The 18,072-nt window shown below is 51.2% G+C and overlaps 1 protein-coding gene across 4 annotated transcripts in view; it reads right to left on the bottom strand.

Annotated features, from left to right (window-relative positions):
- Positions 1 to 909: 909 nt before the first annotated feature.
- The window catches only part of LOC124243000 (core histone macro-H2A.1), a 73,387-nt gene continuing 56,224 nt past the window's right edge, over positions 910 to 18,072 (bottom strand). For all 4 annotated transcript variants that reach the window (XM_046668526.1, XM_046668524.1, XM_046668527.1 and 1 more), the window contains exons 7-9: positions 13,809 to 13,898; positions 11,055 to 11,229; positions 910 to 1,676 (exon numbers count right to left, since the gene is read on the bottom strand). In XM_046668526.1, the coding sequence (XP_046524482.1) occupies positions 1,511 to 1,676; positions 11,055 to 11,229; positions 13,809 to 13,898 (431 nt within the window). In that variant the 3' untranslated portion in view covers positions 910 to 1,510. The remainder of the gene's footprint in view (positions 1,677 to 11,054; positions 11,230 to 13,808; positions 13,899 to 18,072) is intronic.

The following is an 18,072-nucleotide window of genomic DNA, read 5'->3' as shown; positions in this document are numbered from 1 at the left end:
AACTTGGAAAGACCGTCTCTCAAGTTTACGTTAGAAGTAGTCGGCCTTTCACTGAAAAGACTGGTTGTGTGAAGGCGTAGGACTTGATTTCCTCAGGCACAGTGTGGAAAGGAAAAATGATCCTTTACATTCATTCACGAGATGCAGTGCGCTGCATATTTCCTCCTGGTTAAAGTCAGCTTTAGAAGCAGGCACGTTTCTTTTTAAAGAGATAGAGTAATCTTTTCTACATTTTAGGCAAATTTACATTAAAGGTGAAAGTACATTTTGAAGCAAATAGCATCTGTGTTTTGCTAGCAGAGTTTAGGTAACAAAGTTTAGGTACTCTGGTTCAGCTGGGATCTTTCTAAATAATCTACATCCCTAAACACCCACAGCTGTGAGAAGGCATGTAAAAGTTGGAAGCACATCTTGGGAACCTTGGTGGTGGCACCTTGCCCTTAGAAAGCTCCTGGCACCAGTGACCCCATCCTGTAGGAATGACAGGCCCAACACAGCCCTGGCAGAGGGCTCGAGGTTTCTGCAGCTCCCTCTGGCGAGTGGCCCAGAGCCATGAGCCAGAGAGACCATCAGGAGGGGGCAGATGGCAAGAGAGAGCTGGACTCAGAGGCTGAAGACCTGGGCTTGAGTACCAGCCTGCCACTCACCACCCACATGGCGTCCAGGGTATCTGCTTCCTCTTCCACGAGCTGGTATAACATCCTTGCCACAAGGAGGAAAGGAGAGACATCACATGACCTCCCTCTACCAGCCACTGGGGGCTGAGGATACCCCTCCCCCAAGGCTGCAGTGGCCACTGTGGTGCTTCCCGGGGGGGGGGGGCTCCTCCACCCAAGGCCCCTCATCTTGTGACAAGAGCAGCCAACTTAGGGCTCAGGGCACAGTAACTTGAAACACACCAGTCACAGCAACAGTTTAACATTTTACTAAATCAATTCACACAAATTCCAAATTGCAAATATAATTAAGGTCAACAGATTCTGTTCTGCCTTTTAAATCTTTCATTTCCAAATCCAACATTAACACAAAAAGTAAACAAAAATTAAGTCTGCTGCAAATTCATGATTTTTCTTCTTGAGAAAAAAAAAAAGGAACATTATAGTAAAAAGAACGACACTGGGTGTACAATAAAGCACCACGACACACGCTTACAAAATGGGCTTCCCGGATCCTGCCCCACACAGAGGACACTGCTCTCCCCAATGCTCTGCGTCAAGCAGGAGTTCATTAAAATAAACTATAAAATCTCCTAGGTTACACTAAAGTCAGACATGGTCTGGAACACAGTGCTTAACAACAGTAATGCCAACTATCAGTGCTAACGTAAAAACATATTAGAAGGTCAAAAACAATTAAACTGGAAACCAAAACCTTATTTTCCCTAGATGAGCAAAATTGAAAAAGAAAGGGTTCCCGCCTCCCGACAGGAGTGAAGGGGATTTTTTTTTTCTTTTCTTTCTTTCAGCGGGAGGCGGGGACATGGTGTGGGCTCGTTCTGTAGATCCTCTGCCTAGTTGGCGTCCAGCTTGGCCATTTCCTGCACGTAGATGCCTATACTCTCGCTGTCAAAAAGCACGAAATATACCGTTTTGATGGAAGAGGACATAGTTGACACAAAGTAACTGGAGATGGCCTTCAGGATCAGCTGAGCTGCCGTCTGCTTCGGAAAACCGTTCCTGCGGGAGAGAGAACAAGTGTTCAGCGACTAGAGAGGCCACAGCAGCCGTGGCACCCATACCTCCCACCCGCCCCCGCCCTCCAGGCCATCTGTGCTGCAGCTTGCTGCCTGACAGGTCAGTGTCCCCTAGCGGTATTAGGCCCTGTGGCTGCTCATACACAGGCATGAGAAAGCCCAGTGCCCACCACACAGGGGAAGGACAAGTGGGTGGAGAACTGTGACCCGAAGGAGAATGTTCCATGTGCTCTCAGAGGAAGGAGGCAGGCCAGGAAGTTTTCTGAAAGGCACAACCAGCAAGCAGACAAGATCTGAGTTTCAAGGCGCGTGGTGTGCATTAGTCTCCCAAGGGCAGTGTGACCTCCTCTGTTTCTTTTCCCAACATCACTGTGACTAGCATGGGCCTTGGGTCTCAGCCCCAGGGGTCGGCTGGAGCTTCTCCAGGAAGGCACTGGCTTCCGTGCACATAAGCAGGAAGGTTATGCCCTTCACAAGGCCTTTAGATTTTGTGGGTTTGGGGCCGCTGGCCAGGAATCCACCCCCCAGCACACACCAACGTGTACCACACCAAAGGCCAGGATGTCAGGGAGCCATGGGGCAGGGGAACAACTCCAGAACAAGCAGGCTTTTCATCTCAAGGGATAGCATCCAAGTCCCCAAGCCCAAATGATGTGAATTCACACACAACATCTATAGTAAATGTCATGTGGCAATTTTGGAGGTAGGGGCTCAGAACTTACACAAGAGTCTGAAATCAGGACTAGAAAGACTGGTGGGCCTTACTCCATGTGTGCCCGAGGCTGTTCCTGGTCAGCTCTGCAGGTGCAGGACCCAGGTGGCCCATGAGGACAGTGGTAGTAATGGGGCAGCTTGCCTAGTCTGTTGGAAATAGTGTGGCCTTTGGAGCCAGTGGCCCTGGAGTCAAATCCCTTACTGACCCGTTTACAGTGAAGGGTACTGAGGGTGAGAGTTTGGGGCCAGTTTTCAAGGGCATTTCTTGTTCATTGGCAGATTACAGTCTTCAATCTGCCCCGAGCCTGTGGACCCATCGGTATCTGAAGTGCTGGGCCAACCTCCCAGTGTCAGCTGGGCTTCTCTTTCAGATGTGGTACCTGCTGGCTTTCAAATGTGTAAGGCGTGGGATTTCTTAGAACACTCCTAGCCGCACTTCCTAAGTGCCTGTGAGTTGAATGACCAAGCTGGTTCCCTTCAAGAGCAACACTGGTTCTAGTGTCATCAGCGCCCAGAGCATCTCAGCGCCACAGGAGCAAACCATTCTTGTGACTTGCTTTTGGTCAAACAGGGTTTCACTCGGCTGATAATGGACCCCTCGTAACTTCTGGATGCTTCAGAAGTGAAGTTCATTCTTGAAGGACAAGGGGTGTCACCCCAGGGCATGTTCCCAGCCTGTGCAGAGGAGCCTGTGGGCAATAGTGGGGTGTGACCACTCGCTCACACACAGACGGCTCCTCCTTGGCCGTATGGCACACCTGCCAGGCACACACAAGACTGCCAAGGAGGACCATGATTCAGAGGCTGAATGAAGAGCCTCAGAAGTATTCCAGCCAGGACAGTGCTATCAGACAGGCATAGCTTCCTCCTGAGGAGACCCTGGGCAACCAGAGGGCAACCAACAGGTGGGCTGGCATGGAGGGTGGTGGGGACAATGCAGGAAGAAGGGCTTTGCTGGGACTGAGGAAAGATGGGGTCATTCCCCTCACACCCCTTCTCTCTCAGCTCTGCAAGCTCAGTCTGGAAAGAAGCTGTTCTCACCACACGTGGCACGGCTGCCTCGACTACCTTCACAAGAGTCGAGGAGCACAGAAGATAGGTTGTCCAGAACAAGACACATGTTGGAAAGTGCTTCAGGAAGTAAACTCGACCTTCCATTTTGGGGAGCATCTGTCCGATGAGCATGTTCCTGGGGGAATGAGTGTCATTGGGATCCCAGCTCACACCCTCTATGCGGTGTGTGGGGGTGTAGGGGCTGTCTTTACCTGGCCCCACTCCTGAGAGAGGGACCAGGGCCAGTTTTTGGGGAGGGCTGTGCAGGCACGGGGTCACGGGGCCATTGGGCTATTGGCCGATTTTAAGTGTCTCAAAAACAGCAAATGTTTCTTTTCCTGCTGTATATACAGCGGCCACCCAACAGACTCGTCAGATTACAACCATTCACTTCATCCTTAGTGAGGAAAGCCTGAGGAGGAGGCAGTGAGTAGCCAGACATCAGGAGTGGGGACCTTCCAGAAGCAGCAGCAGGACAGGCAGCTCAGCCAGCCGGAAGAAGCCTGCACTGGGGCCAAGGGAACTCCAAGGGCTTCTGGACCAGGCAGAGCTTGGTCTGTGGACAGGACCTGGCGGGGCAGGGACTGAGCAGAGCTGTTCAGAGCTGCTTTCTGCATTGGAAGCCCCAGACCATGCTCCCCCTGTATCCTCCAGGCAGGGTGCTCTCCTGCCCGCCTGTCTCTGCCTTGCACCTGCACAGGTGAGCTGGGCTGAGGTGAGGGCCATGGAACCTCCCTGAAGTCTGTGGTGTGGCCTGATGGTCACAGCTCACCTCCTCCTGTGTTTGCCCAGCCGGAGCCCCTGGCAGGGCTTCATTAGCAGCCCTCGGCCTCCCTGCAGCTGGTCTGCCTGGGCCCCGGTGAGATGTGGTATGATGCAGACACTCTGGCCCCTCTGCCCTTGCTGACCCCAAGGGCCTCCCTGGAGCACCAAAACCATGCCAGTTCCTCCTTCCTGGGCCCAGCACTTTCTGACCCAGACCTTCTCCCACAGCTTTCCAGTCCTCTGTCTTAGACCCTTGAAAGGAGTGTGTGAACTTCCAGCGAGGGGATGTTCGTTCCTGTTCCTCTACATCAATAGTTCCCAGTTTTAACCTGTATCAGCACCAGGGAGGGCCTGTCAAAAAGCAGGCTGCTGGGCTCCACCCAGGGAGTCTGATTCAGTAGGTCTGGGGACCACTCTTTTGAGAAGCACTGTTCTATATGCAGCCAGCGTGGACTTCATAATGTGAGCTCACAGAGGGGGCCCAAGGGTTAAGAACTTGCAAGTGGGGGAGACAGGTGGGGTAAGGGTTTTAGACCTGCAGGGCCCACACCTGCATAGACTACTGTTGGTGGAACACGGGCTGGGCTGGCCTCATCCTTCAGGGTTGCTATTGGGTGAATATGAATCTGATTGTCTCCAGGAAATCCTCTTGTTGACAAACCCATCCCTCTGTCCTAGGCAGCCACAGCCTAAAGAAGAAATCTAGCCATGGGACTGGCCACTCTGCAGGCTGCCAGGAAGGACTGGCAACGGTAACAGCTTTCCTCATGTTTTCAGGTGGGGCTCCAAAATATTTTCTAGTAGCCACCGCTGGAAATGTTTGTAGCAAAAGGAAACGTATAGGTAGATGCTCTCACAAGAGTGCTTTACATGCAGAGCCCTGCACCCTCAGGAGAGGGGCAGCTGTGGTGCACGCAGTGGCCAGGTAGCCCCTGCTCTCCCCAGGGCAGAGCAGCAGCATGGGCAGGAGTGCAGGCCCCAAAGCGGCACAGGACTGGAGTCTGGGCCGTCTCTGGGCCTTGTTTCCCCAACCAGGGAAGAGGGGTAGGTAATCAAAGTGCCTGTTAACTGGGGAAGCTGTGAGTGCTGAACAAGATAATGTCCAGAGTCCTCAATCAGAAGTGTTCTCTATAAAGTGGGTGGTCTCCAAGGGTCTAAAGGCTCCCACAGTGGAAACTGCCCTCCCTCAAGGCCCCGTGACAGCTGTGGCTGGGTGACTGCCATCGTCATTGCAGTTACCCTGTGCTGACAATGTCGCAGCATCAGGCCCCCAGAAAGCTGCCGTCTGGGTCTGTAACCCAGTCTCCTTGGAGGGCCGACAGCCTTAAGTGTAGGCACGCTGCGGTGTGGCAGGGCGACGGAGGGCTTCCCTGGTGCAGCGCCGACCAGCTGCAGGAGAGCCATGGCCCACGGCGCCTCACTCATCGTCCGGCTTCTCGGCTGGCTGGGGTCCCTTGTTGGGTGTGTAACCACAGCCCCTCTGAACAGCCATCCCTGCTTGGCCAAGTCTTTGTGCCTTCCTCCTCCATCTCAGGCCTGCTGCCTCTGTGACAGTAACTCTGTCCCACAGCTGCACTGTGCCTGCCTTCTAGACAAGACCAGATAGCCCCTCCTCCAAGGGGCAACAGAGCCAGAAAGGACAAGGGCCTTTGCTCTAGAGTCAAAATCTGGGTTTGAATCCCCGCTGCCCTTGGGCAGGGTTATTAACCTCTCTAAGCATTAGTTTCCTCGACTGGAAAATAGGTGCCTCAACAGTACACATGGTGATGAGGACAATGGTGGTGATGGCAGAGATGTTGCTTTCCCCAGAAGATGGGTGTCCCTCATATTCCCTCTCAGCCCCTGATCTAGTCTGCTGTGAGCTGTGGTCACAGAGTGTGCCTTAAGTTCCTCTGCAGCCAAGTATCTTTTTTTTTTAACCTTGCCTTAAGCAGACTAAGGAGATGTCTGAGCTTCCCCTGAAGTCACTCCAGTTGTGTCTGGAACAGCCTCAGTTTCCCTAGCCTGGTGCAAGGGGACCTCCATGGGCTATCTGTTTGGTGCCCTCTTGGGTCAGCCTGCTCAGTGGTGGCTAGGGGCCGCCCACATTGGTTGCTTGGCCCACCATCCCACATGGATGGCAAGGATTCTGGGTCCAAAGGGCCATATCACAGAAGAGGTTTTAGTTCCCCCAGCCCTGCTGAGTCTCCTCCTCGTATGGGGCATCACCAAGCGTCCCTGCTCCCAGTGAGCTCATCCTCCAGGGCCAGGCAAGGCAGGCACCCAGGAATCCAGCCAAAAGCTGTGTTGAGCAGGCCGCTCAGGGAGCCTGGAGATTCCTACAGGAGAGGCTGTGTCCTGAGGGTTGGGGAGTCCAGGGCAATTTTCTGGAGGAGACAGACTAGGAGCTCACCTCTGAAGGCTGGGTAGGAGTAAAGGGAGATTCTGGACAGACTCTGGTTTTCTTGCTGGGCCAGTCCACCTAATTGTCTCAGCTGTTTGGGAGATGGATAGGGCTGGATATCGTGGAAGCTTGGGTGACACAGGGCAAATGTCTGTCACCCCATGTGGACACCCTTCGGCTAAAATTAGGTCTCCCTCACACTGTGCTCCTCGGCCCTTCCATTTCCCCATGTTCTCTCTGGCTTTGAGTAACCGCCTGTCTGAAACTGCCCCAGCCAGAGGCTGCGCCATCCAAAGGTAAAGATCAGGCCCTCGGGGTCCTGGGCTGAGAGCTGTGGGCTACAAGAGAGAGCAGCTAAAATTCAGAAGGGGCAACGATGGGCCCAGTGCCCCCTGCAAAGCTGGAGAGGGGCCAGGCAGACAACCTCAAAGTGGCCTCTCACCTTCGCTCGCTCCAGGGCTCACGTGTTTTGGGTTAACAATAATTCTCCCCAATTCAGCGTGTGTCTCTCCTTTCTATTCCTCTTCTAAGGCCCATGCCGAGGGGCAGAAAGGCTGACGGCTGGGGCAGGGCAGGAATTCCAAGCCTGCCTAAAATGCCCCCACGTAGAGAGCGCTCGGACAGTGGGCAGTCCTCCAGCAGGATGCGAGGAGGTGGCTGCATTGACCAGCAGGGACAGGAGGCAGGGGTCCCATGTGCCTAATGTCATGAGCACCAAAGCCAGGATCCTCTGATCAAAGTCTGGCTCTGCCAAGTACAAGCTGGGTGCCCTCAGGTGAGTGGATTCACCCCACTAAGCTTCTGTTTCTTCACCTTTGAGGGGACTTGACAACAGTGCTCACCTCATGGGGTTGTTGTGAGATGATGCAGATAAAGGATTTAGTACAGTGCCTGGGACTCAATAAATACCCACAAATCGTAGCTTGAAAAAAACAAACTGGCTTTTCTTTTAAGCTCATAAATCTAAGGAGAGTTTAATCAAAGCCCCAAACTAGCTATTCCCTATGTACTGCTCCTCCAGAGAGGGGTCGCCCCTAATGTCAAACAGAGCTGAGGGAGTGGGGGTGTCCATAAATATTGTGACCAGAACGCCCAAGGGCACAATATCCAGATGCCAGAGGTGGGTTCCCGGGGTCTCACTTGCCTCCAGTGCACTCTGAGACTGGCCGAGGGGCTGATGGGCGGGAGGGAGGGAGTGGAGGGCTGTGGTCATCCTCCACATGCCTGAGACGCTGGGCCTTGGCTGAGAGAAAGTGATCCCACAGCTCTTTACTGATATGTTTGCATTTATATTGTTTTAATTCCAATGTGACTTTTATGCCGGAGACACTGGATGCCACAAACAAGCTGTTTTATTTCCCCTCCTAAAACCCACTGTGATTTACTGGCCGGCTCTGGGGTAATCCCATTCCTTACTCATGAAAGAGAGGGCAGCTGTTTACACGGCTCTGTGGGGCAAGGTCTGCCTGACAGATGTGGGACCGGGTGGCTGTGCACATGTGCTTGCCTTTGGCATTCTGCCCTCTTAAAAGCTTTCAATTGATTATTTTTTAAAACTTTTTACTCCATGAAAAATGTAAATAAGTTTGTAATAACAGATGCTCTTTTAAGAGAATTACTTTTATGCTTCATTTAAAAATACCCCAATAGCCATATGAAAGAGCGTGAAATTATTACCTCCAATAAAGGCTCCTATTGCTGCTCTCTTCGGAATCATCTTTCATCAGAGTAGATCAAAGTGCATCTGAAGCACTAATTAACTGAGTCTCAGAACCGTGTGTGAGGAAGGACAGTCCCCACAGCCCCACTCGCTGATAAGGCAGGCCAGGGACAGAGACGTTGAGTCATTTACTAAAGGTCACATAGCAGCGCAGTGCCACAGAACAGACCTTCCACTGTGTGGGAGGTGGGGGGATGTGAAGGTAGTGGAAGTGGGAAGCTGGCCGCTTGGGCTCTGATCCAAAAGCACTTGGGAAAAAAAGGTCTTGAGTAGACTCTGGGACCAGCCCTGGCACCTGCTACACATCTCCACAGTTCTGCGGAAAGTTCAGTCCACTGGGTGCTTGCCAACCACCTCACAAAGGATGCTCATCTTTGCCAGGGGCTCTGAGAGCCAACTGAAAGGGCTTTTAGATGCTCTATCTCTGTTAGCTTTTCTTTTAATATCCATTTAAACAGTGTTTTAAAATGACGTTCAACGTACGCTCTTGGCAAGAGACCAGAATGAAGCACAATAGTGACTGGAAGTGTAGACGGCACTCCATAACAACGTGGGTGGGACCACGCCAGCTCTGGATGGCTCCGCACTTCGGCGGCGAAGTGGACTGAGGGTACAGGACAGCATGCGTGTGCGCATGCGTGAGGGCGGTGCACCCGCATGACTGCTCGTCTTCTGCTCAGAGTCCCTCCCCGCACACACCGGGATGTGGATGTGGCCGTTTTGGTATTCCGGCTTCCTTTTGCTAGTAAGGCTAAGGAGAAAGCCTGCCCTAACAGCACCGAGGACCGAGGGGCCTCGCTCACAGGAGCACCTGGTATGGGAGCCACGGCTGCCCAGAACTGCAGGGCCAGGCTGGGGAGGGGAGGGGAGGTGCCCACAGCCCTGAGGGGCCGCTGGGGAATGCTCGTTCTGCTGTTGATGGAAGTGGGCAGTGACAGAGGCTCCAGAGGAGGATCTTTCCCCACATTAGATCCTCTGGTGGGTCCTGCCAGTCGTGCGTGACCTCCGTGGCCCACAGAAAGCCCTGGGGCATGGCAGTGGGCGGCTGTGGGCAAGGCCTCCTAGGTACAAGGTCTAAGCTCTGCTTGAGGAGACATCCCAGGGCGATGTGACAAGAAGCCCACCCAGGGCTAGCTCTGTCACTGTCACTTGAGACGTGGGACCTCAGTGATGGCAGTGTTCAGGGAGACAGAATTATGAGGTCTACCCAAGATGAAAATAGCAAAATCCACATTCTATCCTCATCAGTTAAGAAGGGAAGTGCTTTAAAAAGAGCAGCTTTCTGTACATACAAGGAGTGGTCTGCGGAGGTTACTCCTCCCCGAGGAGGGCGCAGCCTGTGGTATCACACCAAGTCAGTGTGCTGGGAACCCGCACTGCCACTGCACAGCCCTGCCTGCCTTGTGTCTGGGAGGGACCGATGGCAGAGACCCAAGGCAGCTCATGGTCTGGAGAGGAAGCCCCAGGTGCAGCCACCTGCCAATCCAGAGCCCTGGGGTGTGGCCCCTCTCAGGCCCAAGATGCCAACAGCTGCAGCCTCTGAAGGCCGTTTTCCTTTGCCTCAGTGCCCAAACCAGACTGCAAGCCTTCCAGAGGCCTCCAACTCAGACTCTTGGCAGGGAGGACCCTGGTGACATGATGGGTGATGGGACATGACCTTAGAGGCAATGCTGCCCTGCCAGGCCCTCACATCTTCAGCACGGTGTAGAGTTCGGAAAGCCCTCTCCCTTCTAAGAGCTCCTTTAATTTCCAGAGAAACCTGAGATGTCGCTTGGGGACGCTATTAGGCCCATTTTATGGAGCAGGGGTTTGGGCTCAGAGTGGGGTTAACTGATGTGCCATCACTCAGCTGGGTAGTGGCCAAGTCAGGATTCAACCAGGCCCGAGCCAGTGCCAGAGTGCAGTGTTGCTCTGACAGGCAAGGACCCAGTGGACTACGTGCTGGCATCTGGGGGTGCACAGCCAGGGAGGTGGGGTGGTGGGGGTTGCTGCTGAGTCCTGCCTGCCCCAGCAGCTGTTCAAGGACCTCACTCTCCCATGGTGTCCCTCTTAGGAGCAGTCATGCAGCTCCTCAGCGCCTCGGCGAGTCTACCTGGGGATATTTCAGGGCTGCCTGGTGGGGGAGGCCCAGCCCTGTTTCACTGTCACATAATTCTCCAATCAGCCCACCAGGTCCCGTCACCTCATTAGCAGGGCAGTGACACAGAGGGAGAGCGAGCAGGTTTTGGAGAGGTGAGGATGCTCCGGGAATACAAAGGTAAGAGGCAGAGGGCTTTACCCCAAGAATGCTGCGGTTTGGGGGACAGAACTGTAACAGCTCCAGGCTGGTTCTGGGAGGGGCACCCCCTTCATTAGGATCCCTGCATTCACACCTCCCAGTCCTCCCCACCCTCTCAGTCTTAGCGTCCTTCAAGACTCACGCTCTGAGCCACTGTCTCTGATGGTCCCTGGACACCTGAGGTCTCCTTGTGCGATGACGTCTGCTGTCATAACTGAAGTTTTATATTGTCCTCGGGCTTCTTGTCTCACTGCATCTCTTCAACTGTCCCCCACCATGGCTAATGTTTGCATCCTTACCTATTTTGTGCATCTGGTCTCCTGACGAAGGCAAGTGCCTGAAAGCAGCCTCAGTCGACCTTGCACTCAGGCAGAGCTCCACAATCATGGGCCAAACATGTGGAGAAATACATCCCCAGCTGACGCGGTAATGAGCCGGGAGCCCTTACCTGCCGCTGCCAATGGATGGAAAAGCAATGGACTTCAGCTTCTTATCATCCGCCAGGGCCAAGCAGTTCTTCACTGTTTTTTCCAGAAGTTCCTCACACTTGTCAACACCCCAGACCGGACTGTTACAGTGGATCACAAACTTGGCGGGCAGGCCATGGCCTGCGCTGAGAGCGGCTGGAGGGGATGAAACAGGAACAGTGAGTTCTGTCCCTCTGCAAAGCACACGGCACAAGATGCCAACCACAGACCCACTCTCCAGCCAGAGCGCATCTTCCTGGGCCCACCAATGGCCTGTGTCCAGGAAGGGCCACAGCTGCCCACCGCGTTGTGATTCCAGAGTAAGCTTGAGCTGGAAACTGCTCATCAGTATTCTCCAGGAGACGCCAAGCCAAGACCCACCCTTGGAAAGTTGGCCTTAGGATGCATCACCACCAGGAATTTTAGCCCCGATTGTAGTGAGCCCTCTCTCTACCTGCCCAGAAAGCAGAGCCTTAATCATCGAACTTGATCGAATGTGTTAGAATGTTTGTAGTCTCAAATTAATTGCCTTTTGGGGTCTCCAACGCCCTGTCCTCAAGTGGATTCACGTGCAGATAATTATGACGTAGCTGTAAATCTCCCAGACACAGTCCACAATAAACCTATTAGGAAAACAACTGGACTAGCATCTCTGTTGCCCTCCTCTTCTCCCTGACTGACTGATCCTGTTTCGTTCTGAAAGAATTCGACTGTTTTTAAGGATGGAACTTAGCTGCACATCTCTACAACAGACCCACTTCTCCAGGTCACTCTCAACCTTTATCCCTTGTCAGATATAAAGACACTGGCCTTGGGTCTGCCACCCACCAGGAAATGTAACAGGCCAGAGCATGTTCCAGGATTCCTGTCCCCAAAGAGGCAACACAAAGCAGGGGGTTCTGGGTGCAGTGGCTTTGAGGAGTGTGCTGGCTATAGTTCTACTCAGGAGCACACTAAAACCTCCACCCATTCACCTAAGACAGAAAGACACCCAAACCTGTTTGTTTGCTCAAGCATTTCCTAAGCCCATTTTGTGAGGGACCCCCGTCTTCACTATCCGAGGGGTATGGGTGGTTAAGGTCGCATCACTAGTACATGATGGAAAGGAGTATCTGGTGGACCACATCTCAGGGTGCAGTAGAAACAACTCTGCATGAAGAGTCACGGGTCTGAGTCTTGGCTCTGCTCACTGACTGGCTCAAGAACTCTAGGCTGAAGCATTGACCTATAGAAACCTGAGATTGGAGGGTTTAATTCACTGGTCTGGCTGCATTAAGAAGTCACTGCTAAACTATGCCTGGGAAAAGACTGGAAAGAAACATGTTAACAGTGATCATCTTTGGACAGTGGAGCAAGGGTATGTTTTATTATCTTCTTTAGACTTTTTAAAACATTTTCTAAAATAGATCTTAAAATCAAGAACAAAATGTGCTTTTGTTATTAAAACAAGCAAACATCTTTAGCCACGCTAAATCTAACGGGTTCGCACCAGCTGTGGCTGAGGCTCTACCAGCTGAGTCTGGTGTATGGCAACACCAGGGCAGCCTCTCATCACACCTCATGCTGAGGGTCACCAATGGGCTTGAACTAGAGCACCAATGGGAAGGATCTCTGAGCTAGCACAGATTGGTGCTGCGAAAGGGCTGAAGAAAGGCCAGGAGCCCCTAGCTGGGTAGTTGATGCTGTGTGTGCCCTTCTTTGTTCAATGCGGGACTTTGGTGGAACTACCTGGAAGAGCTTGATAATTGTACTGCTCCAGCACCCCCCACCCATGCCATGCCCTCTGCAGGCAAAAGAGAACTGGCAGAGCAGAGGTCAAAGGCACAGATCAACAAAGGGAATACCACCCTCTGATCCCCACCAGGCCCCATGACTAGCCCAGGAAGAGAGGTCATGTGTAGTCCCTGGGGAGAGAGGGTCACTGGTGTACCCTCAGGGAGTGCTTGTGTGGCTGTCACATGGTAATTGTTGGTGCCCACATTAAATAAGATTCATTCTGAAAACAGAAACAGGATTTGAAAGACAGAATGGGCTTTGGGAACCATCTATGAACAGAAAATCAGAGCCCAAAGAGAGGATGGGAATGGCCGGTCCTCACACAGCTGGTGGGGTGAGCTGAGCCTTACCCACTGCTGGGACTCCCTGGCCCTCAGGTAGCCCTGTGTCCTGCACATCTACTGACCACCTAAAATGCTAAAATCCAGGCTGGCAGCAGTAAGAAGTACCCTGCCTCTGGTTGTTAGCAATAATTCTCCCCATGACAGATTCCAAGTCATTTTCTTACCCCTAGTATTAGGAAAGGTGTAATTGGCAAAGGAGAAATATGTATTTTTATTTTTCCCATTAAAAACACAGATGGCTGAACGAAAATGATTAATTTGCATCTTTCACCAGCAGTTTTGCAGATGGCTCAGTATCACTGTCTACAATTCTCAGCTCTTAGATTTGCCAAACTTGGCTTCTGTAATTCCTTAAAATTTGAGGTCTAGACATCAAACATTTAGAAGGTATTTTAAGTAATAAAAAAAAGAATGGGAGGGCAGTTTTCACAATAAGCTCTCCTGACAATCTGCATGTGATAAAAGTCTAGTTGTAAAGCTAATAGGCTTTCCTCTGCCTGCATCTGAGAGATGCGTCTGCAGCGCCACGGACCTCTGAACCTACGCTGTCTCATAAGCTGGTTTCCCTAACACTGACGTGCCATGCCCAGTAAGCACAGCGCTTCCCCATCTCACCTCCAGCTACTTCCAAGGGCCCGTTCTTTTTCCGGAGTTCCAGAACAGCTTCCACAAACTCCTTGCCACCTTTCTTCTCCAGCGTGTTTCCTAGACAAGGAGAGGGCGAGGTCAGATTGCCATTCTTGTGTCTCAGGGCACACACAGACACTTAGCATGTCAGGTGATTGCATACTTTAAATGATCTGACCAGCTAAATTTCCATATGGCTGCAAAACAGGAACTAAGCCATGAGTGAGTCAGAAAAGGGAAATTCAGAAGGGATTCACCATCAGCCAGTTACAGCTCCAGCACTGCTGCTTCACCAAGCTGTATTTGCTGGCCCTTTTTTGGGAGTGATGCAGGGTGACCCTGGATGTGCCAGAGATGCAAGGGACATGGGAGACGCCTGTTTTGCATGCTTTTCATCAGCGTGAGAAACCAGATAGTGCTGGCTTCCAAGGCTGATGCCTCCCCTGGATTTTCTTCCCTATCTCTGGGGAGAAGCCCCAAATAAGGAGGTTTTAGAAGAAGCATACCATGCTCCCATCAGACAGCTAGCTCTCCTCTTGGCAGCAGGCCCAGGAGAAAGCATTCAGATTTGGCCACCTTTGGACCAGCATTATGACCATGCTTAGTTCCTGTTTTGCAGCTTTGGTATCATATGCGAATACAAAAAAAAAAAAAATGGCCTCAGACAGTATTTCCTTAATCACACTAATGGTTCAGAATCATTTTAGGCAAAGGAGACCAACATCAGAAGCAGAGCTTAAAGATGAACTTGTATTACATATAAGCTGGAAAGAAGGATGACTAACTGTTCAGGACCATAGTTTTCAAAAAAAATCCAAGGGAGGTAGGGAGCGCTTTTTCTTGAATTAGGGTACTTGCTAAGTAATCAATTCCTGCTATGAAAACCAAGTCCCCAAACAAGATTACCCACACCTATGTAGGGTCTGTGGGTTAAATGTCTCCTGTGGGACAGCGAGCAGAAATCAATGAAGGACAATAGCCAGAATGGGGTCTCAGTCTTCCTTAAGCCCTGATTCCTCAGTTTTGCACATTTTAAAGTACTTTTCCTCACAAGAGGATAAAATACTCCCCTTAAGATTCACCATTTGTCTTGGAAAATTCAAGGTGCACCTGGCACATTCTAGTTTGGGTCAGTCAGGGTGCGTTAGAATGTACCAGCCCAAATTCTCTTGGGATTCACCCTGTAGTGACTGGGTCTGATTATCTTAGAGAAACCTGCCTTATTTGCATGCTTGTTCTGGAGGGGTGAACTAACCCCAGGAAGTGTCTGGAAGGAAAAGCAGACGGCCTGGGCACTGTCACAAGCAAGCAGCACCAGGGCTAATGGCAGGCATGGACCAGGAAGCTGCTCCACTGTAGGAAGCCTGGGGTGTGTGAATGAACATGACCAGCAGGCCGTCACTCACAGAGAGGTCTCAGCCATCTAAGAGAAGGTCCGGGGTTCAGAGAGAGATTAACTTGGGATCCTTCAGGTGGGATCCAGGGTTCCTCCTCACTAGCCCAGACTGCCCTCATGCCTTCACTTGTCTTAGAAAGCAGTGAAGAAGGCTGCAAATGGCAGAGGTGTCAGGAGGGAAAACACATCCACTCCAGCAACTTTTACCTGCTGCAGCAGCAATGGGGGCTGCTACGTGTTTCTGACAAAGTTCAGCATCAGAGACAGCAGCTGAATGGGCTTGAGGGAGCAGGTACGGGCTTCAGGGCTCAACTCCACCCACCAGGCAGTGGAGACTTTGAGGATATAACCTAGTTGAGTGAGGCCCGATTATAGGTTCACTTGAAATATCCATGCAACTGAGAAGGATAAACCTGAAGTCTGAATCCGCGGGATCCCAGATGCTGCTGGCCAGCTGTGCCTGGTCTAGCCTCCCCTCCTAACCCATCCTCAAGCTGGAGGGAGGGAAACACATGCTCTAGGCAGGACTATTTCAGGTCCACATTCTCTATCATATCTACTCTTTGGGGAGAACTGGGAAATTTGGAAGGTAAAATAAAATCAGTACTGTACTAATTGATACTACCAACTCCCCTTTAAAATATAAAGAAAATGTGATTTATTATTAAAGGTGTTTTATCTTAGGAAGAGTGTTTACTTTAAAATTTTTACTTATAATTAAATCTTGCTTTAATTAGAAGTGAAATTTGCAAGTTGCAATACACTCAATGCATTTCCCAAACTTAAATATTGAATCCTAGATTGCAGGCAATCAACCCAGTCAGGACTTGACTCCTACACACACATACGTATGCACATGTTCATGTAGATACACGTGTACTTTTTAACAAGAAACAGGCCCATTTCAACTGTATTGTCGACACTCTGAATATAAGACTCTTGTTTTTTAGGCTTAACTTCAGGGTTAATCATAAAGCAATTGGCTTATTTGCCCCCAAGCATAAACATGTGTTACTCCCAGGAGAACAAGAACATTATTTCATGCTCAGAAAGCAGGCATAAGTATTCAGTGTTCAAAACAGCCTAAGCGAAAATTTAGGCTTGGACAAATGTCAGGCTAAGCCTGTGGTCTATTTCACTGTTAGAAAGAACTTTGATGGGTAAAAGTTAATCACTGGGGCTAGGCATTCCTGCACTCGCATTCCTTCTTCCAGCAGTCTCGGGACTCAGGAATTCACACCAAATATGAGAAATGGAGTGATTACCTCCTAGCTTCCTCTTTTCCCCTCTCACACATCAAAGTGGGAGCTGGAACCAATTGAGACCACGTACGAATCGAGTTTACCATTGTTTTGGTATTGTAAAAGATACCTGGGTTCAGTACTGGTTTGGACTGATCACTGAGAAGCAGCACTGAGGTGGGCTTTGAAGACCTGGGTTCTGGTCCCGGCACAGTCTTTCCTCCTTGGCCAGTCAGGCTGTCTGGACCTGCTGAGGTTTTTTCCAGCTATGACAGTGAGTGAGGTGCAATGTGACCTTGGGCAACGTCGGACCCAGGTGACTTACACTTTCATGTCACCCATGCTAACCGTGCCTGTCCTGTGCATATCAGCAGGGTGAGGGCAAGCACCTCAGAGGGAAAAGCATGAGCATTGTCATTATTCCAAGGAGACCAGTTCCATTCACGGGGTAGAGGGGGGCATAGTTGGCTCTGCCTGTCACCCCCAACTGGCCACCACCGGTCTCAAAGCCTCCAGCTCTAACTCCTGAGCGTGGCTAATCCTGCTGAACAGGCGCTGTCCACGGCCGCGGCAGCTCGGCCAACTTCCTCCTCTCCCTGGGCCTGGGAGAGATACTTTTGCCCAGGAAGTTGCATCATTTCCATTTCGCCAGAAGTCCTGGATGGCAGGGTGAACCCAGGCCTTAGTCAGTCCTGGCTGAAAGATAAGCCCTTAGCTGTTCATTTATTTATTTTCCTCCAAATAAGTACTTCCCTCCCATCAAGTTTTCATTGGGTTAAGAAAGGAAGTATCTTTCTCTTAAGTTGCCTGACTTAGGAGCTCTTAAACTCCTCCAAAACCTTGTGAAAGAGGAGTTTATGTTAATTGCCTACAGCCTGATTTCATTTTGGCCTGGCAGATTTGGCGAATCCTGACTTTCCATCCAGTTTGTCTTTCCATCCATGTCCAAAATCCAAAATGCCCCAGAGAGCAATTAGCCCAAATCACAGCGGCCGGGGCAGACTGTGAACAGCAGGCTTTGCCAGTGACACTAAACAGAGCTGGACAGCCATAGCTTGCTAGGCTGTGGCCGTCCGGTGTCCAGGACACTCATGAAAATCCTGATAGCCTCTTCCTTCAAGATGACTTCAACTTTTGCCCTTATTGGAAATGTATCCATTCTCTTCGGAAGCTGGTGTTTGAGCCTACACTCAGAATGCTGCCCTCGGGACCAGCACTACTATAACAATCCTACATACACCAGAGTGAGAGCATACAGTAAGCACCAGTCATGAGCCAAGCACAAAACAAGGTGCTTTCCTTCCATCTGTTAACGTAATTCTCATTATTACCACTATTTTACAGATAGGGAAACCAAGGCATCAAGGAGTTAAGTGACGTGCCCAGGCCCCATTACCAGTAAGTGGTAAGGTCAGGATTCAAGCTCCTTCTAACTAGCTCCAGGTGGACATTTTTGCCATCACACCTGGATGCCTCCTCGTCCTATAAGTGCCTCAGTGTATTTTTAAAGTAGGGCACTGTCTGATGATGCTGGTGCAGCAAGTCCGCAGCCACAGCGCTAGGCACCCGGCACCCTCAGTGCTCCTCTGCCTCACCCTAGCCTCAGCCATTTAGC

The sequence above is a fragment of the Equus quagga genome, chromosome 7 (genome assembly GCF_021613505.1).
Source record: "Equus quagga isolate Etosha38 chromosome 7, UCLA_HA_Equagga_1.0, whole genome shotgun sequence".
NCBI lineage: Eukaryota > Metazoa > Chordata > Mammalia > Perissodactyla > Equidae > Equus > Equus quagga.
This window is presented reverse-complemented; position numbering and strand designations above follow the sequence as displayed.